The following is a 21,487-nucleotide window of genomic DNA, read 5'->3' on the forward strand; positions in this document are numbered from 1 at the left end:
CCTGGCTGGTGAGGCTGTGCCTGATGTCCTTCTCTAACTTTTTATCATACTCACGGATAACCAATTTGATCCAAAAGTACAAGTCACTAATTTAAAAATGTGTGATGCCTAGGGAGGCACAGCTGACTGGCAGCAGCGATGAGCTATAGCAGATTTCTTAAGTATGTCCTGTTAAGGAATAAACACTGCACAAACACCTGGCTCAGAGCAGTTCTAGCAGGATGGAGAGCTTACCTCCGCTCCTGCCATCATATAAGGTTGTCAGGTTCCAGGTGAAATAGTAATTTCCTTATTTTTGGAAGTATTTGTAGTAGCACAGATATGAACTTAGAGACTTTGAGGGTACAAACTGTAAAAATTCCAGCTTCAACATTTCCCCTACCACATCGTGCTTAGGAGCACCATGGGAACCAGCACCGTTTGTTTCTAAAGAGATGTGTGTTTTTGTTAGGCACAAAATACAGAGAAAATGAAGGAGCTTCAGTAACCCAACTGGAACATCAGGTGCTAACTGTGTTCTTCAAGTGATAAGCTTCAAGCTTTGGTTTTCTATATTGTTTTTTTAACCACTTTTTAGCTTCTGCATTTTAATGAGGTCTCAATTATAAAGGACATTAAGAAGAATTTCTTCACAGAAAGGGTGACTAGACATTGGAATGGGTTGTCCAAAGAGGTGATGGAGTCACTCTCCCTAGAGGTATTTAAGGAAAGACCGAATGTGGCACTTAGTGCCACGGTCATGTTGCTAAATGTGGAATATGTAAAATTTCCTTAAGAAAGGATGTGCTATAACATTTGATCTTTGCATACTTTCAAGCCTAACCAACAAGGAGGGAGATCTAGTTGGTGGGACAACCACTAACAAGCTCTAAGGGATCTCCAGGTGTTAGAAAAACAAATTACTTGTTGTTAGAATTACCTTGTTAAGGTTTAGGGGTGGAAATGCTTCAGTGATCTCATACCTGGGGGGAGGTTAAAGCTTGGGAAGAAGGACATAGCCCTGAGAGTGAACACAAATAATGCAGAATTTATGGGCCATAAGGACATATGGCAGAACCCCCAAGACAAGGAAGAAACTAATAAAGACAACTCAGCAACTGTGCTGCAATCAGTTCCATCTGGGTAAAAGGTGGCTCCAGAGGGGGAAGATCACGGACTCACAACACCAACCCAAGAAGTCACCAACTCAAATAAAGACTGAGCACACAGCCTAACAACATGAGGAGGAGGAGAATCTTTAAACAATGAAGATAGAATACTAATTAATATGAGAACTATGTAACTTGCGGCTGATGGACATGAATTCTTTTGCTGAGATGTGTAAATATTGTATAACATATAAATAAAAGTGCTGATAGTTTGTGTGCTTTATTTGTGGAATACCACCCAGGTTTGTGCAACTCTGAAATAAATAATGTGCATATCTCGAGTGTGCATTATTGGCTTGTTACACACGGGGTAATGAATCCGAGTTTTGCGGGCAGCCTGGTTGACAAAGTGGTGTTTGGTCACAGGTCGGACTCGATGACCTCACAGGTTCTTCCAACCTCATCGCTTTTGTGACCCTGCGGCTCTGCCAGTCGCTAAACCTTATTTGAAAGCTGACATTTAAAAGCGCCTGCTGTTCCCTTGAACCCCCCCGCGGCAGCCGCGCCGTTTGCGAGACACCAAAAGCCCGGCGCTTGCCAAGCGTGGACGTCGGGATTCCTGCTCCGCGCTGGAGCACGGAACACCCTCCCCGCCTCCTGCGGGGCGATGGCTGAGGGACTGTGCCTCTGTCCCTCCATCCCTCTGTCCCTCTGTCCCGCTGCCCCTCTGCCCCTCTCTCCCGCAAGATGGCGCCGGCCCGGCCCCTCAGCGCGGCCGCGGCCGGAGGCTGCGCCAGGGGGCGCGCGCGGCCCCGCTCCCTCCCCGCGGCCGGAAGCGGCGCGCGCGGGGCGGCGGCGGCGGGACATGGATGCCGAGGAGGAGATGCCCGGGCTGTCCGACGGCGAGGGCGCCTGGGACGACGAGGAGGAGGAGGAGGAGGAGGAGGAAGGCGCTGCCGTGGCCCAGCAGACCCGCTGCCTCTTCTGCGACAGGTGGAGGGACGGGGAGCGCGGGGCCCCGTGAGGAGCGCGCTGTGCTGCGCTGCGCTGCGAGCGGCCGGGCTCGGCCCGCGGGAGTCGCTGCTCTGCAGCCTCGCAGACGCGGCCTCTGTGGAGCCCGGCGTGTGTCAGATTCAGGCTGAAGGAGGGAGTAACGTGGTAATCCCCTTCCCTTGTGCTGAAGCAGCGTGGAGGCTCTTCCTTTCTTTTCCCTCTATTCCCCATCGCCGGTATCGAGATGAGAGTTTTTATTTCGGTGCAGCCGATCGAACTGCCCAACCCGCCTTGTGCTGGTGTGGTTTTTACATCTCAGGTTTAACGCAGGCTTTGCTCTCATACAGTGTTTGGGAGTTAACGGGTCTGTGGTTTAGTCAAACAAAATTTTTGTGTTCGATGGCTTTTGTTTCAAAATGTTTGACGAACAAGGTAAAAGCTTTTTGAGGCACGTGAGCCAGTGCCTGGTCATCCTTTCTCAAAGGCAGGAAATGTGTTCTGAGTTGCCCAGTAAGTCAGAACAGAGCATATAGCACTCATAAGTTAGAAATTAACGTGTCAATATTGCATATTTAATAGTTTGTTATTTACAGGTTGTTTAGTTCTGCTGAAGCTGTGTTCTCCCACTGCAAAACAGAGCATCAGTTTGATGTTAGTGATGTGATCCAGAAACATGGTAAGTTTTTTTCATGATGTCGTTTAATTTGTGTATGAGTATCTCATTTAAAATAAATAGCAAATATTAATTTGTTTATAACTGATCTCCTGGTTTGCAGCTGAAGCTTCCAAGATTGAATAAGATGAGCTATTGTAGAAAAATGCTTATACATTTTCTTTATTCTGCCTGCTTTCTCCATGCCTTTTCTACTGGTAAAGCTCTCAATTGGTGACAAAAGTGAGATTGATCTTTGCTGGCTTGTGTTGATTCCTCACTGCCTGCTTGATTGACCTGAAGCAGACAGTGCATGATTGATCTGATCCAGTGCTGCTGTTGTTGGGCTCAGGATTTAGCAGAGCCCCATGGCTTGTGTCCTTCTGGTGATCACAGGAAGGCTTAGCCTCCCATGTCTGTTAAATTCTTTTTAGTCAAGTTTCAGGTTGGCTGTTACTTGAAGCAGTCATTATGTATTGTAAGATCTAGTCTAGTCTGTTTTCTGTCTAAAATAGAAAAAAAAAAAAGTGTTTTGGGTTTATCTTTGCTGTTCCTGGGGAGAAAACACAGTTAAACTCCTATTACTTTTGCCAAGGTGGCAGTTTTAAATCAATAGTGGTAGGTATTCTTGGTGAGTAGCATCAGTTTACATTCTTTTAAGCAGAAAGCTAAGAATATAAACAGGGGAGCACAGCAGCCTCAAATGTCATCAAGGTAGCTGGTAGGAGATAAGAGCGGCTGTCCTGATGTACTTGCTTGCCAAATGAATGAAATCCCTGTCCATAGTTCCCATTTGGATGTGTTCCATTCTTAATCTGTGGCAAATGTGTTTGCCCTGAGGGTGAAGAAAAACATAGATGGCAAACTTAAGATGGGAAGAGTGCACTAGATAGTGATGTACACCCAAGGGGAAGTTTAAAACAATTACCAGTTGAACAGGTAATTAGTATTCACATAACTGTAAAACATGTGGTTTTTTCTGTAATACAGATTTTTTTTTTCCCACTCAGGACTCGATTTTTATGGATACATTAAACTAATAAACTTCATCAGATTAAAGGTAGGTGTGCCACCTACTACTTCTATGTTCTGACTCTGGAGAATAGTGATGTGCTTTCAGTTTGCCCATTTCTAATAATTGTGTGAGATTTTGTATTGAAGTTTTAGAAGAACAAATCATGGCAATTAAAGTAGCTGTTGATCTGTTTATCTAGATATGAGGCTGTTTTAATTGTAAATATATTTAATTAATGTGAAATTTTATTTTCAGAAGGGAATGTTGAGATTTGCATAAAGCCTCCATGCTGTGTAGTATCATCTTGTTTTATTCAGGTTTTTTGGGCCTTTGACTCTGATGTCTCACTTCAGAAACTTCTCAAGAACTGAAGTTTCTCAGTCCTTGCATGTGTGTTGATGTAAAAACCTTTCCTGAGGGTATGAGCTGGCCAGACCCCTACTTAGTAAGGACAGTAGCTGATCCCTCAAGTTACAGAACTTAAAACTCTGCTAAAATTATACCTGAGTCGGGAAAGCTAATGGGAACCTACAGTTTTAAGATAGGCCTTCATTTATTTTCTGTGTCTTGTGACTTTGTTCTTTCATTATTCCCTAAAAATTTAGTTTAAAACTCAATACCATCTTATCTTACTAAGTAATTTTTACTTCAGTCTTGAAATCTTAAATCCTCAAGTAGTTATTTAATGCATAATTGCATGGAGTAAACACAGAAAGGCAAAAACTGAAGTCCAGAACTGACTTATCTTTTCTTAACCAAGTACCAACTGGATGCAAGCAGGAGAGACAATGCAGTGTTTCTGACTTCTGTTCCTATAGCACTGTCCATGTAAGAACACCTGACAGGATTAGTGTCACCTGAGTGAACTGGGTTCCTGAGAGCAGTGCAATCTTGCAAGTATTCTTCAATATCTGTCAGTATGCTGTGCATTACTGCTTGCACAGAATTCCTTGGTCCTGGAGCTACTTGGGCTTTCCCAGCCTTTGCTACAAAGCTCCTTCACTAATACCCTGCATATTTTACTGTGTGAAGGAGGATATCTTTGCCTTGTTTTCTTGAATGAAATTGGAGGGCTGGTGTTTTCAAAGAAACTTAGTGTACGTGTTCTTCTCCTGTCTAGAAACCAACTGGAGCATATTTGAGTTCTCTCAGCAGCCCACTGCCTTGGGAAGGAGAGGAATATTTGAAACCAGAACTTGAAGATGATCTTCTTCTTCAGTTTGGTAAATAACTGCTTCAGTGTGACTCCTGCTTTGTGGGGTAAATGTGGTATTGGCAGAGTTTGTGACATGTGAAGCATTGCCACTGTTACTCAATTCATGTATCTGAGAAAGTCCACATACTAATTATATCTAATGTAATCATATCTAAACCAAATGACTCTTCTAGAAATAATCAAACACTGGTATTTAAGGAAGCCTGAATTCTGGATTTATTTGCCTTAACTTAGACCCTGCTTCTAGCATATTTGCTTCTTCTGCCTAGGCTTGTGTTTTGTAGTTAGCCCTGTCAAAATCAGTTGTGCCTGTTGTAAAACAACCAGCTTGTACAAAGCATCCAAAGACAGAAACAGCATGATGTGTTTATGATCTGCTGGGAACAGATCATAAACATGATTGGTAGGTATTCTTTTTCCTCCCTGTTTCATCAGACATAGAAGATCTTTGTGAACCTGTAAAAGTTGTGCCTTCCAATGGCTTAAGTGGCACCATGGTGCTCCTTGAACAATTAAAACATGCGGAACAGAGAGCCAGAGCCGCAGAAGCAGCCTTGGCTAGAGCACAGGATGATCTTCAGAAAATGAAGTAAGTGTCTGAACTGAAGTTTCGGGCTGTTTTTATTTGATGTGTTTTAGATGAGATGTTCATGTTCAAAGACAAATAGAAATTGAAGGAAGTAGTAGGATGTAACTATGAAATAAACCTTGAGGTGGGACTGTAGGTTTGACTTGTCTGTTGTAGATGGTTCATAAATGTCTTGTAGAGGGATAGTAAAAACTGCACAGAAACCTGCACAGATTGAAAGGACAAAGTATGCTTATGAGAGCTAAGCAAGCACATCACTCAGGTTTTTTCCTTCAGGCTACTCGTTGTTTTTGAGATACCTTTCTGTTAGTTCTTTAGATAGGCATTTAAACACTGAGGATGCACACACTGGAGAAGAGAGAGAGACTGGCAAATTAAATACAGGATTCCAGAAATGTTCAGAGTTGGCTTCAAGCAGCAGTTGTTAGTAGAGTTCATTTGCAGTTTGGAGAAACTCAGTGAAATTAATAAATCAACTTTTTTCAGCTACTTCCGTTTTCAGTATCAGGTGAAGGTAGTAAGAATATACAGTCAGGACATTCCTACTTCTAAATCTTGAGGTCTGCATATGGCTTGATAATGCTTATGGATAACATGGAAATATAAACTTCATTTAAATCCCCTGCAAGCATGATATTTCGAGATCACACTGACTGGGCACTGACAAACTGAAATTGTATTTAAGAGACTTGAAAAAATAATTCATGTTCTTTTGTGTGAGAAGTTAATCAGAAAACTCTTGTGTTGTAAAATGCATTTGAGTGTTTGTTGTACATTTTGACAGTACACGCTTGGAGCTACAGGTAACTAAGTACACCAAAATATTTAATGTATTCAAATCTCCTCAGCTGTGAACAATTATTTATGTCAAAAAGGATTTTGTCTTCGGGTGAATTTGAATCTTGCACAGAGTGCTTTTCTGGTATTTCTGTGTACATTATGCTTTAATTGATCATAAACAGCAAGAATGAAAGAAATTTATCATTGTGCTTCAAAAACTTGGGGGTATTTTCTGTGTGTCTTTTTGCCTTCTTTATGTTTCATTCATTTTCATTTAAAACAAAAAAACGCCTCGCAGGTCATCAGTAGCAATTTCTTTTGAGCTCTCCAAACTTCAGTGAGGCTTACAGGGGTTTTTTTTGAGGTTAGTGTATCAAGTGATCTGCTCTTGTAAGAGGGAGCCTTTAATTTTTCTTTCTCAATGCAACCTCTTCAATTCAGCAGGGGTCAGCTGGCAGCAAAAATAGCCAGATGTACATCTGATGAAGGAGCACAGTTTTAAATTATGGACAGATGAGTCAATTGCATTGTAGTAGTCTAAATGCTGTAGTTCAGTGGTTCGTGCTGGAGGTTATTCCACAGAATAATATCTGCTCCCTTTCAGGTAAAACCTCTGTGAAATAACAAAAATCAGATCACCTCTAGCGTTAGATGTAACTTAGAGATTTGAGAACACAGCTTGTCTATGCTGAGTTTTTTAATCTGTCACCTCTTTAGAGGTGATGGCTTTTGTTTTTACTTATCTTTTTTCTTGATTAGGAAGCCAGCAGGACAGCACTGTCTTTGGAACTTCTTTGGCGCTTGTGTTGCGTGCATACATTAGAGGAACTCTTGGCTTAAATAATTTTGAATTAAATAATTTAAATCTCACACAGTGCTAATTATACTTAATTGTATGTCACAGAATCCATTATCATGTAGATATTTGTATAAAAGTAAAGAAAATGCAAAGTACTGTGGTAAAGAGCAATATTAAAAAAAGATCGAGACCATTTCTCTGTAAAAAAATGTAGGAAGTTTCTGAAACTGACAGAATTTCAGTACAAAATCACTTACCATATTCTCTTCCCCATCCAAACTAGCTGAGCAGAAATATCAGGAGTGAAATAGTATTTTTGGTTTTGTTCTTCTATAAGGAGGATATTGGTAATGGGATTGTTCCCTACAGTTTCTGTATGTGAAGTTTCCATTTTAGAAAGTATGGTCGCTGTTAAAGGTGAGTGTCAGAGGCTTTAGAGTGGTCTAGGATGCAGCTTTTGTTGCTGTTGGACTGTAGGCCCTGGAGGAATATTGTCTGGCTGAAATGTGTTTGCTTTTTCACTTCATTGTGGGCATGATATGATCTGCTTGTTAACGTCTCATAGTGTTTTCTTTATAAACCCCTTGATTTGTGTATTTTGTCATCAAACCTGCTTTGAGGAATGAGAACATGGAATCACAGAATGCTTGAGTTGGAGGGGACCTTAAAGCTCATCCAGTTCCAAACCCTCTGCTGTGGGCAGGAACACCTCCCAGGTTGCACAGAGCCCCATCCAGCCTGGCTTGGACACTTCCAGGGATGGGGCATCCACAGCTTCTCTGAGCAGTGTGTGCTGGGGCCTCACTGCCCTCACAGTAAAAAAAATCATCGTATTATCCAGTCTAAACCTACAGTCTTTGAGTTTAAAAGCCATTTGTCCTTGTCCAAAGCCCCTGTCCATATTTCTTGTAGCTCTTTTAGGAACTAAAGGGCACAGTTGGTTTACCTTGGAGGCTTCTTTTCTCCAGGTTGAGCAATCCCAGCTCTCTCAGCCTTTCTTTACATGTTGAAGGAATGCAAGACCAGGGAGGAGGGGAAATAAGCAGCATAAAGTTCAAGTAATAAATTGAATTTTAAGCTCTTTTTTCTTTTCACCCAAATGCCTCAGTTTTAAAATGCTTCCTTCTCCCTTCCAGTAGTCACCCAGTGTTGTGTGGGCTGCAATTCTTGTGCTCTTTGTGTTGAGTCCCTGTCTGCATTACACAGCCTAAAATACCTTGACACAGCAGTGCTGGCATTTATACCAGGAAGTTCAAAATAGACATTTCTGCCTTAAAAATAGAAACTACCCCCCAGTATTTCACTGCTGCTACTTGCTTGCTGTGAGCAGAAAGCTGGGCTTGCCAGAGGGTGCTGGAGCACGTGCAGCGCTGCAGCAGCCCCGAGGAGCCTGCAGAGGGAGGATGTGCACACCTAAAGCTGCTGCCATTGTTGCCCAGCCCCTGGGCAGCCTGCATTCCTGCCTTCTCCTGAGCCCTTTCTTCCCCCCGCCCAGCCTCCTTTTCATGGTCCCATAAACACGTCTCAAGGGTATATTTCAAATTGATTACAGACAATTTGCTCAGGATTTTGTGATGAACACAGATGTCAGGAGCAGCTCGTCATCCAGCGCCGTTGCAGATCTTCAGGAGGACGAGGATGGAGCTTACTTCAGCTCCTATGGGCATTATGGGATACACGAGGAGATGCTAAAGGTCAGAAAGTCATCACCACTGCACCTTAGTAGGACTAAAGAGGAGAGGTGGAATGAAGTGGGCTGTGTGCCCATAAATATACTGCAGAGCAGCTGCATTTTTAACCCTTTCTGTCCAGGAGAGGCTTTTTGGTGGTACTTAGGCTAAGAGATCATTTTTCAGTTTTATTTCCTTTGTGTAAGTTCTGTTTACGGGAAGCATTCGGAACAGAAAATCATTTACAGTTATGCTACATTTTCCTTATAATTGAAATTTGTTAGGCAAGACCATTGCTCAAATATTGTGGTTTTCTCTTGCACTTTTTAAACAGAAAATGTTGCTTGTGCATGGTTTGGTGTATTGATAGCAAGACAATGAACTGTGATGTTCATGAACATCCTGGAGCAGTTCCTTTCATATGCTAAAGATTAAAAAAGTTTATGCTCAAGATTTCTCAAAGGCAAACCTATTTACGCCCTTTAAAATATGAAAAAACAAGCACAAAGCCCAACAGCTTAAAATTAACTTGTAAATTAAAATGTCTCTATGCTTCCTTTCAGAGAAAATGTCATAGTTGTGAGAGTTATAAGCAGTTTTATCATTTTAAGGCATAAATAAATAAAAATTCCTGTCTAAAGTCGAGGCAGAATACAGAGCTGTGAAGTAAATTTGTGCCTGCAGTTGGCATATAAAGCTTTCAGCTTTGTAAATCATTTAGTGGCCCCAGTGCAGAAATACACATGAATATGTGTTAAGAGTAGTGTGACTGTGAGGTTATTAAGGGGAGGAGATTTTACAGAAGCAGAGATGGCTGCAGAACTGGAAGAATGTTTTCTGAAATGTATGGTCTGTAGAAATACAACTGAAATGTAACTTGAAGATAAATAGAAATGATAGGTGTTTGGTTTTGCAGCTGTATAAAGCTGTCATTTGAGATAATGTAGGCTATAGGATGAGGAAGCCTTTCTGTTGGCAAATAAAGTTGACAGTAAATCTGCATCTCTGCACAAGGAGATTGGTACAAAATTGTATTTTACTGATTTAAGGGTATGTTTGTCAGAATGCTTTTAAGAAGACTTTTGACTTTCCAAAACATAGGAAAAGGATTGCTTTTATTGCATGCACATTGAAATTTTTTCTTTATGCAAGGGCATTCACTTTGATTTTTTTCCTGTTTACCTTATTTACATTAATATAGTGGTTTACTACATGAACATTTTTAAGAAAGCAGCCTTGCTGTCTGAATTGTAAGCCCATTTCTGAAACTGTTCCATCCTGAAACCTTTTTTGTCCTTATGCCTGGTAGTGGTAGGACAAAATTTCAATTTGGGGTATTTTTCTGCAAATACTTGAGAGGTGGAGCAAGAATATTGTTACTTCACACTTGCTGAGTCACTGGTGTTTCCCTTACTCTACCTTTTTGCTTGAGAATTTCTTGTCTGTCATCTTAATAAGTTTTTTACCATTTTACTTAAACCAAGAAAGCATTACATGGGAAAAGTTGAGTGGAGAAGGGGATTGGTGAATAGAGTCCCTAAGTGCTTGGCTGTGGCTACAGCTGCTTTGAGTTGGGGCAGTGCTGAAGCCATGTGAGGGGCAGGATGCAAGGCTGAAAGCTTTCCAGCTGGCTGCTTTCTCAATTGATTATTTATTTTTACTCTTTTTTGGTCCTCCCAGCACATCCTGATATATACTGCAGTAGAGGTGAAGTACTAAAAATAGTTGCTCTGAACATCATAGCAAATCAATATCGCTTTAAAGGGTCATGGTTCTGTTAGTAATATTGAATATAAAGGATTTTAAAGCAGAATTTTCTAAAATAAACCCCAACTGCTTCTTTGGGTTGTGTGTGAGATAGTACTTTTACACATAGAGCTGGATTTTAGGATTTTCAAGCCTCAAAATAATTTTTTGTCTCCAAAATTTTTATTACCATAAAAATGTTCGTGTCACTGGTTTTGATCTTCTTCTTTTATTAAAATAGACTTTGTTCTCTCTCACTATAGAAAATTTCTGTTTCTCTGTTATTTCTAGAAATTCTTAACTTGCTGTAGTAGAAAAATCCCCTAGATTTAATAAAAGTACTGGGATTTTATACTTCAGCATTTTTTGCACTAGACAAAAAATTGCTGATTTTTTTTTTTATTTGTCTGTAACACTTGAACTGTGACAGCAACTCCAAAACCTATACTTGGTTGTCAATTTGTGTAGCTGCTGATGCATGTTAAGAGAATCAATGTTTTAATAGATTACCTTGCTGGTAAACTGAGCTATGCTGCGGGCTTTTTTATACTAAGGTACTATATATGTTTTGTTCTAGGCTTGAAAATATTCCTGTTGTATTTCAGTCAAACTTATTTACTGTGCTGGACTTTCATCAGATGGGCTGTATAGCTTTAACTACTAGCTTGTTACCAGGACTGCAAAAGTGCAGCTTGTTCAGAAATAAAACCAAGTTATTTTGATGCATAACTGTTTTTACAGAAATCTCCATGTCACAGGGGTGTCAGAGAACAAAATGATACAAAACATTTTATGAACTTGTGATTCAAATTTTCACAATTTTCTATTTAAGCTTCTTTCTATTTAAGTTGGTGTAATATTGTCACTATTACTGCTGTTCCTGGTTAGTGATGAATAGGTATTAAGATCTTTGAAACATTCAAAAGAAAAGGCAGAATAAGAAAACCATAAAATAGTTCCTTATTTTTCCTCCAGCTGAGGCAACTGGCTTCATTTGCTGCAGTAAATTCTGCAATATTATCATACAGAAGTCATGATTTCAGTGCCCATGTAAGTACAGTATGTGCACAGCATATGTAGGCCAAGTTGAAAAGCAAGTTGTTCAGCATTTTTGAATTTTATGCTGTACCTAAGTAGAAAGACTGAACCCTCTTTGTTCTTTGACTGCTAGGATAAAGTCCGTACGGAGAGCTATCGCGACTTCATCTATCAAAACCCACATATCTTCAAGGACAAGGTGGGTACAACTGCTCAGAACATACAGTAATTCCTGTGGTTTATTTTGTCTCAAATGGTAGAAAACCTGCAGGTTAGCTACTCTGTAGTTCTGGGAATGGAGATTCCAGTGGCAGGATTTGATCTGCTGCGCTCTGGCTTTATGAGGTGGTGGAGAGCTGTTGAGCTGCTGGAGGGTGCAGCGTGCTGATAAGAGCAGTGCTGATCTCTATTGTCATTGTGCTGTGTGCCGTGGCAGGGAGCTCATTAATTATCTTGGCGGGGTGAATTTGAGCCTCTCTTGTCGAGGATATTAGGTGGAATCTCTCTCAGGGCTCTTTACCGGGATTAAGTGAATTTCTATGTATGCCTGATACAGTAAAAATGGCCTGGAAGCCCTGTGTAATTAGGGCTGGGAAAGAATTCATGCAGAACTGATTTTTTTGAATTCGTGTCTCCAGACTGGGTGGATATTGTTAAAGGGCTTGGAACTGTGAGCTAGTACTTCATTTGCAGTGAGGAGGGATTTCAGTGATAGGATCTTACAGTGGTTATGACCCCTGTACAGTAATAATCCTCTTGTCTTTTGTATTTCTGCTGGATGTTTCTAATGAGTTTGTTGTGTTTTGAGCTTATAGAACCATAGGATGGTTTGGGTTGGAAGGGGCCTGCAGGATCATTCTGTTCTAATCCTTCTGCCCTGGGTAGGGACACTTTCCACTAGACCAGGTTGCTCAGAGCCCCATCCAACCTGGCCTTGAATGTTTTTTTCAGGAATGGGGCATTCACACCTTCTCTAGGCGACCTGTGCTAGGGCCTCACCACCCTCAGGGAAGAATTTTTTCCTAGTATCCTATCTAAGCCTACTCTTTTTCATTTAAATCCATTCCCCCTTGTTCTGTCACTCTAGCCCTTGTACAGAGTCTGTCTTCATCTTTCTTTTAGGCTTTTTTCAGGTAGTGGAAAGCATCAATTAGGTCGCCCCAAAGCATTCTCTTTTCCAGGCTGAACAATCCCAATCCTCTGAGCCTTTCTTTGTAGGAGAGGTGAGAGAGCAGTTCAGTCCTGACAGAAGGTATTTCAGTGTTTGATAGTGACTAGTCCTTGTATGTTTTACCTTAGTTTTCAATTGGCAACTATAGCAGAAAAAAAAAAAAAAGTAAATAGTTTTCTTCCCTTTTTTGCCTCAATTCATGTCACAAGCCTGTTTCTACTAAACATTTTTAAACTCTTTGATTATAGTGAGACAACAAGCAAAGGTGTCATAGAATTATGCCACCAGGTGACTGTGTTGGTGGGCAGCTCATCTAACAAAGCAGAAAGATCAATAAAGGAAAGAAAACTTCCCCGAGAGAAATTTAGTTTCACAGACGCCCCTACAATTGATAACTGCAGGTATTTGCAGGTTGAGACTGATCTGAAGTTACACAAAAAGGCCTTGTGGAACAGTAATTTTTCATGATTGATAGTGTGTCTCTTGTGCTGTATGGACACGCTGGGAGCATTCAGAACAAAACATGGAGTTACTGTTAGAGTCAATGATGCTTCAGCCCCAGGAGTAGATACCCATGCTCAGGAAACAGCTTAGGCAGTGTGTGTGCTTACTCTGTTGTAAAAGCATTCAACTTCTCTGAAGAAAAGCTCAAGTATCCCAACATACACAAACTGATTTCTGAGTGTGGTTTTTGCAGCAGTGTATCGATCAAGGTCACCTCAGATTTGTGGTGTGTCCAAACCCATCATGGTGTGTCGAGGTTGAACTGAAAGACAGAATCTCGATTGCTTTGAGTTCCCAGTGTCCCCCACCCATGGGACCAGTGTCCTGCTTAACTGGTGTGTCTGGCCAAGTGATGTAGCTTTCTCTTGGTACATTGCTATGGAGAATAAATGGAGTTCTCTGCAGAAATCTGGCTTTGAAGTGACATCTGTTACAGACTTCTGCTGAAGGAGCTGTGTAGGATACTTTGTTTAACTTAATGTATTGTATAATGCTCTCAGGACTATACTAATGAGGGAAAATTCCAAAGGCTGTTTTCCCTTTAATTTCAATAACAATTAAAAAAAATTGAGGGGAAAGTCTAATACTGCATTTCCTAGAACTCTTTTATGGTATTTGTCCCTGGAAAATACATACTAATGCTTTTTGTTTTTTTCTGAGTGGACACTTGTGAGGTAGTTTGGGAGAAGCTTGTTCAAAAAGCTGAATTTTTATACTCACTTTTGATGCAAGTCTGCATCCTAACCTTTAGGATACTAAAGAGGTGTGATTGCATGCTGATAGATGATAGCAGAGTATCTGGGTTTGTTTATTTTGCATATTTTTTTCAGAACCGGCCAATTTCTTTGTTCTGTCTCAGCTTTCAAAATAAATTATTAAAACTTGAACAAATCCTGCTTGCTGTCTTTGTTTTCAACCTGTCAAATGTATTTGAGATGAGAATGGGACAATTCAGATTACCTGGCAGGAGTAATGAAGGTGGCTGTACTCAGTAAAAAGAAGTGTGGTCCATGTTACAATGAGAGTATTTTAGGGTGGAAAACTAATTTAGTAAAGCACTGTTGCCATGCTTAGTTTTTGTTGTAAGACTGGAATCTGAGTGCTGAAGCATCAGTGCCATATTCAGGGAATTAAAGAAGCTTTTAAACTATTGTCCTACTAAGACTTCATTGATGAAATGAATTTAGTTGGCCAAAGTCCCTGGCCTTCTGTTTTTCTGAGTTTAAAGTAGGATATCACTTTTGCTTAGACTGCAGAGGAGGAGGTGAAGCTGCAGTGTGTTGTGGTGTAGTGAAATCACCCGTGCAGCTGCTCCAGGTCTTTGCTGAGAGGCCATATGTGATCGCTGCAAGAACGTGTAGGCTGTAGACCCTTGTCCTTAGGCTAATTGATGATCACTCTGCTTGTCTTTCCCTTCCTCACATGTATTCCAGCTTGTATGTTTTCCCTCCAGTGCCCCTCTTCCATCCCATCCCCTGCCTAAGGCTAGATGAGTTCCATCTGGGTTTTTAAGTGACCGGGGCAGGTGTCCAACGTGGTGTCTGTTTTGATTTTTTTCCAATTTGTGGTGATTGCTCTCTTTCATGCAACTGTACATCAAGATGATTCTTTCACAGTGGTTTATTTTTGGCTGTGACTCCCAGCTGTCATGGCTCGGTGATTTTGTTAACTACCATAGGTGAAATGTTAGGTGATGTTGGAGGGTGTGAGATTTCAGCAGCTGCAAGAATATTGATTTTTATTTTCTATTCCTGTCTCCAGCAGATTCACAGTAGGAATTTCTGTACCCATAACATGCTCTCACCTTCTCAGTTGTAGAGTTGACTCCTTTTGAAACATAGCTACAGAAGAGTTGCAGGTGGAACAAATAACTGTCCACAACTGCCCTTCCCTCTGCACAAGCTGCTGTAAAGGTCATAATACTGATGGTTTTTAGTCTGTTTCCAGGTTTTAAGTGTCTCCACAGAGACAGGTGGGGTAGTCAGTGCTCCAGTCACTGCTTCCCAGACCACCAAAGCAGCAGCTCCCTTACGCCTACTGGTAAGGATGAACAGCTGGTTTTGTTCATGCTGGCTCCAGGATCATTGTTCTATCCATCCTCAGAATGGATAGAATTGTATACAGGGAGGGCAGGCAGACCTGCGGTGCAGAGCATTCCAGTATTTGCTTTGCTGCTCTTTGTCAGGTGAAATGCAAGGTTTTCTTGTGCCAAAGTGAGAGTGATCAGTAGCTGATAAGCTGGAAAGTGTATCAGCAGCAGGGTGCATTATTTCCTTATTTTTTGTATTTTTAAAAATATTTTGTAAAATGGGATTATAGTTCTCAAATATATCATTGATCAGTGAGGGATTTGATGCCTTCTTTGGAAAAATGTTTAATATCATCGAAGCTGTGAGGGCAGGTTTTACAGCACTCTGCTGTGAGGAGAAGAGACATTGAAATCAGTTTTCCTTTCTAATAAATTCTTGCTATAACTGGTAATTCTGACCCAGTGTTTTTGTTAAATGTGTTTGAAGTTGTACTTTCATTTTAGGTCCTAGGTATGGGAAAGTAAGTTCTTTCTTTGCTGTTCTGATTCTGTTCATGCTTAAATGCTGTACATGAGATGAGTGGCTCTACACAGTGATTAAAAAACTTATTTTGATTTTCAGACTTCAGAACATTTTTGGGTTTAGCGCTGTGAGTTTTTTAACACCATTAGTAAAGCTTAGCTATATCAGACCCTTGATGATCTGGCCAATGCAATAAAATACACCCTCAGAATCTCCAGAGATGCCTTTCAGCCCAAATAATTCTACATCAGCCCTTGAACTCCGCTTAAAAAAAATCTTCTGTAACACATTCATTCGGTTTTTAGCTGTCTAGAATTTCCAGCCCTTACAAGAAATACATTGTTATGATAGGAAGGCCTGAAAAATGCTACTTGGTAAAATGTCTGTGAAGCTTTAAGCTGCTGGCAGCTCAGCTCCACTTAGTCATAAATTTGGTGCTCTTTTCCTAGTTGCTTCACATTTTTTAACTTTTCAGTCTTCCTGTAGTAGCTGATATGTGATATACAAAACCCCATGCATTTCCATGGATCTTATGGCATATTTTTTCCAGCTGTAGTGATGAAATTCACTCTTTCATGAAAACTCTAGGGATTCCATCTTAACTGGATTTTTTTTCACTCTATTTTGATTATAAATAGTGCTAAACAGAAAATATTTCCAGGTGTTAAAACTGTGCAAGTGATCATATTAAAATTTATTCATCTTGAGCCATAGCTGTTTTGAGGCAGTGTGACCATGTCTGGCAGAGGATTCCTAAATAAAGTTTTTGAATAGACTTTTCATTAAAAACTGCAGCTAGAATATGTTTCCTCAGTTCAATTATTAGTGATTCAGTGATTAAATTTTTCAGCCTGTAAGTTCCTTTTTTTCCTCTTCATGTAGCATTTTAGGTGTTTCCCACATCACTGCTTGCTGTTGTTTCCCATGGGACTGGGTTAATCTGCAGCTGGAATTAGTGGGCTTCATTGGCTGCCTGGAAAAGGTGGTAGAGTGGGAGTTAGAACTGCAGTTTGACTTGGATGTCTCTGCATGTAACAGTAAGACTTGGTGCCTTCTGTTGGAATATGCCATCTCACTGATTTAGAAAGAAGTGTAGAAAAATCATAGCAAGGAAAATAAGATTGTTTTGCTTCCATTTATTCCTTTCAGGTGGTTTTGGATGTTGGCTGTGGAACTGGAATTCTCTCCATGTTTGCTGCCAAAGCGGGTGCCAAGAAAGTGATTGGAGTTGACCAATCTGAAATCATCTATCAGGCCATGGACATCATTAGGTAGGAGAAGTTGTGGTTGTTAGTTTTCTGTTTCTTTATAGGAATTTAAAATAATTTCTATAATTTGTCTGTGTTACAGAAAATACAAGGCCTACCCTGTCAACTGCTGTCCCCTAATTCAGCAGTGCTGAGGGTGCATCTTGTGCAGTTAGGTCTCTAAAGATGTTCATTAGTGTCAGAACCAGCACTGAGCCCTGAGGGCCACCTCTGGTACCTGGCTACCAGTGAGGATTTGTACTCCTCTCAAGTCTTGAACCTCATGGTCTACACCCATCTCCTTGTTTATTCATCCACTCCACGTGTCACTGATTTGCCTGTGGAGGGTATTTAGGGAGACCGAGCGTATCTAAAAATCTGAAGACTTACAAAGGATTTCCTAGGATGAGGTAGGAGGAGTGTAGGTGTCCATGTGCACTGTTGATAGCTGAAGCCTGTATGTTTTTTCATTTAGGATGATTTTGTAAGAGCAACTGTGAGAATAAAACCCAGGTAGATACTGAAGAATTTGGGAGTGACAGTTTTTTTTGTGCAAGCTCAAGTGGCACAGAAGTAATGTTGTCTGTGGAGAATTTGTTAGGTACCACTCACACATTGGTGGTGCAGCACTGCACACTTGGCTGCTGTAAAATTACTCAGATATCTGCTTGGGAAAAGCACCATGTTAAACCTTAAATGCATGTTGGACTAATATACTTCTCTGGCACAAGAACTCATTCCTTAAAGAGAACCCTTCCTCTGAGTTCCTGACATCTTCAGAATGGTTGCAGATGTGAAATAGTGTTTTGTATCTAATGTACTAGATTACAAATTTAGGGGTGTTTTAACTTTCAGCAAGTGCACAAAGTCTTTTGAGTGTTATTTATACTTAGGGGACAGTAGAAGTAACAGTGTGTATTATTTTTTGGGGAGGAGAAGGGCAGGTCTCTAAGAAAAGCAATGAATCAAAACTCTTAAACTCTTTAAGAATGATGAATTGCCACTTGAAGTATGCAGCAAGTAATCAGTAAGACTGCACATTTATAGGTACTCTCTCCTATAAAAGGTGCAATTCACATTAAAGTTTGCAGATCACATCAAAAGAATTTATATTTGTATGTTTAAAGCTACTTTTCCTAAAGGAATAAAGCTGACAAAGTTGCAGTGGAATAACAGATATTTCTTGGAACACTAAACAACTCTTTAGCTTAAAAAATGACTGTTGGGGCGCACTTCCACCTGTGCTTCAAGTGTGTGCTCAACGCTTTTGTCCTTCCCAGAATTCAGGTTAATTTCTAGCATGCTAATTACTAGAAATAGTGCAGCCCATGTGTGTAAGTGAACCAGAATACATACATTTTTAAGGCTTGAGTAGCCTTAAAAATAAACTTACTTTAAACTAAATTATTGCCTTTTCTTTTTCTTGCTGTGAATAGTCCCTGTAAAATTTCTAGCACAGTGACTTACTTGATTTTTGTCATTCATCACTGTTAAGGTAGAATAGGAAGTTGAAGTAGACTTCCTAAATAACACCTCAGTTTTTCCTACAGTGTGTAAACTACATTGTTTGGGTTTTTTAAAACATGATAATTGAAAGCAAGTATGTAGTGAATTAATCCTTTTCCTCTCTGTTGTTTTAAATCATGTCCTTGGATGTGGTCGTTTAGAAAGTTACCTTTAGATCTCTTTTAGTCCGTCCTTCTTAAATTATTATTGTGGGTGGTAGCTCTTTAACATTCTTCACTTTCAACTTCTGATTTTACTTCTGTTTAGACCATTGAATATGATGTTAGTAATGAACTGCTATCCCCTAACAGAAAACTGTCTTATGTAGAGGATTTCATTTGTCTTTGCAACAGCCCAAGTGTTCAAGGAGCCCTTTGACCTTTTCCTTTCCCTCCTTTCATACTGATCGTTCTTCCATTGTCTCTTAGATTGAATTTTTAATGTCATTACTGGTCTGCATTGAAAGCCAGACAGAATGTAAGAGTAAGATATCAGGAGAGGGAGGGAAGGGGCAGAGATAAGAACTGCAGTGGGAAGATAAATTTCTGTGGTGAGAATACTTTTCTGCCCTCTGTGAGAACAGCCATGGTAATAAAGATAAGTGCAAGAAAGACTAATATGGTTTGCCGAGAAGAAAAGCCTTACATTTCAAGCATTTACACACTAACTAATTCCACTATCATGCAGTTCTTGTTTCAAAACCTGCAGTCCTGTCCCAGTCCCTCCCTCCTTACGCAGGATGGTTGTACCGTGACGTGCGTGTGAGCTAATCCCTGATCACTGCAGGTACTGAACCTTGCAGGTGCTTTTGCCCAAATCCCAGTGGGGAGGGTGCCTTTACTGTGCAATAAGTGTAGTACTGTTTGAGAGGGAAGCTGTGTTCTCAGTGACTTTGCAGCTGGTTTGGTTAAATAAAAAACCGAGTCATGCAAAACAGCTTTGTGAGGAAGTTAATTTCCATTGCCGTCCTGGTGTGGTGAGTAGGCTCTGATTGCTGTGGAGGTCAGAGGAGGAGAAATGGAAACAAGCAACTTCTAAATAAAGAGGACCAGCAGTTTTAAATTATCTTCTCTGTTTTCCTGCTTTCTGAAGCTTGCCTATTTGCATGCATGGCACGTTGGAGGTATACAGATCTACTGTCTCCCATCTTCTCCTGGCACTAAATCTGCTGCAATTTTTAGCTACTTGGAAATGTTCCCTCTGAAATAAAACTGAGGAATAGTACATTCTTGATTAGTTAAACCAAAAAGTTTGTGAGGGGAAGAATACGAAATATAGATGTCATATACCTCTCTTGACAGCATAAATTGGAAATATAAACTAATTTGTTTATGTTTTGACTTGCAGATTAAATAAACTTGAAAAGATTATTACATTAGTCAAAGGAAGAATTGAGGAAGTTGATCTGCCTTTGGAAAAAGTGGATGTAATTATATCTGAATGGATGGTAAGGTGCATGGCTATTCTTTTCAAGTTGTTTTCAGGAAAAAGATGTGTTTTATTTCATTTGAAAAGTTGGATTTTTTTAACCAAAGCATCTGTCATGATTCCAGCGGTGTCTTTGACAATGTCAGAGATAGTATGGCATTCCTGATTATGTGGTACTTAGACACAATTCCTGGTTCCTCTTGCTCAAGCTCTTTCAAGTCAAGGTTCTCTAAGTAGAGTTGAGCTGCTTTAGGTGCAGCAAGTTTCTGTTACAAAGTTGATTTGGAAATCTATAAAGCACTAAGTCATACTATTGTGGCTGCTCAGGTGAAAGTAATGGAGAAATATTGTATTAGTCATCTAGCCAGCTCATTCTGATAGGTAAAATACCTTCAGTTTGCAAATTCAGCTAAGGACTCTCCTGACAGTGCAGGAAAGGTGATAGGGAAGGGAGGGGCTGCCTCTGGAAATCTGCAAATACTGGGAGAGCTTGAAAACAATGTTGCTTTTCATTGCTGGGTTTCAGCATGACAGTAAAACCACTGGTTCAAAAGTACAAAAGAAGTGTGATGGACAGCAGTGTCTACATGAGCCATCTCCTGGAATCCATTGGATTTCAGCTGTTGGCCTGCTACCTTTTTTGTTTGTGGCCACTAACTGTTACACCCCTGTCCTTGCTACCTGCCATTAATCCTAATAAAGAAATCTGTGTTACAAAACCCAGTGCCAGCCTGAGTTTCGTAGTGACTTAGGAATGCCTGTTCCCTATCAAAAATCTGGTAGAGAACATCTCTTTAAACTTTTTTTTTTTTTGTTAATCTCCACTATTCAGTATCCTCATATCACAGGCCTTCAAAAAGCTCTTCAAAGCACAGGTTTTCTTCATGTTACTTCCAGCTGCTGGAACTTAAAAATGCCTTTCTGCCTGAAATTTAAGATCAGGAATGAAAGCTTATATTCAATGTTACTTGTTTCTTTGTGGGGTTTGTTTCTTTTTTTAACAAGCTGTGGCTGTTCTGTTATATACAATGGCCTTTGTTGGGGAGGTCATGCACTCACTGTGGCTCCATATGTATCTACCTGTTTTTCAGGGAAAGATGAAAATAAATTGGTTTGCCTTTTTGTATATATTTGTTTAATATTACATGTGTCAGTGAACTAGAAATTAGAAATCTGCAATTTTTCCTGCACTGTTGTGATGTGCGTTATTTGAAGCATGAGCTTAATTTAGTGTTGAGGTCACTAGTTTCAAGGATAGTTGAAGGCATTGGCTTAAACCAGTGATTTAAAAATAGCACATAATGGTTGGTGATTTCTGACAGTATGGTGGCTTCACTAGAAATGTAATTATAGTTTTTTCAGAGAAACTTCTGATCAGCTGCCTAATATGTGCACCAAGGTTAATGTTCCCAAAATCACATTTCTCCTTCTGGAGCCCAAGATTTGGTTTTAAAGGGAACCTGGACAGGTGAGCTGAAGTCATGTCGTAAATC

At 40.3% G+C, this 21,487-nt stretch overlaps 1 protein-coding gene across 1 annotated transcript in view; it reads left to right on the forward strand.

Annotated features, from left to right (window-relative positions):
• Positions 1–1,953: 1,953 nt before the first annotated feature.
• PRMT3 (protein arginine methyltransferase 3) overlaps positions 1,954–21,487 on the forward strand; it is a gene marked incomplete at its 5' end in the record, with an annotated part of 54,219 nt that continues 34,685 nt past the window's right edge. The window contains 9 exons of the mRNA XM_084208045.1: positions 1,954–2,081; positions 2,675–2,757; positions 3,744–3,793; positions 4,869–4,971; positions 5,400–5,553; positions 8,685–8,826; positions 11,720–11,785; positions 16,963–17,084; positions 19,914–20,013. Coding sequence (XP_084064171.1) covers positions 1,954–2,081; positions 2,675–2,757; positions 3,744–3,793; positions 4,869–4,971; positions 5,400–5,553; positions 8,685–8,826; positions 11,720–11,785; positions 16,963–17,084; positions 19,914–20,013 — 948 coding nt within the window. The remainder of the gene's footprint in view (positions 2,082–2,674; positions 2,758–3,743; positions 3,794–4,868; positions 4,972–5,399; positions 5,554–8,684; positions 8,827–11,719; positions 11,786–16,962; positions 17,085–19,913; positions 20,014–21,487) is intronic.

Source organism: Fringilla coelebs (assembly GCF_963513975.1).
Source record: "Fringilla coelebs genome assembly, chromosome: 6".
NCBI lineage: Eukaryota > Metazoa > Chordata > Aves > Passeriformes > Fringillidae > Fringilla > Fringilla coelebs.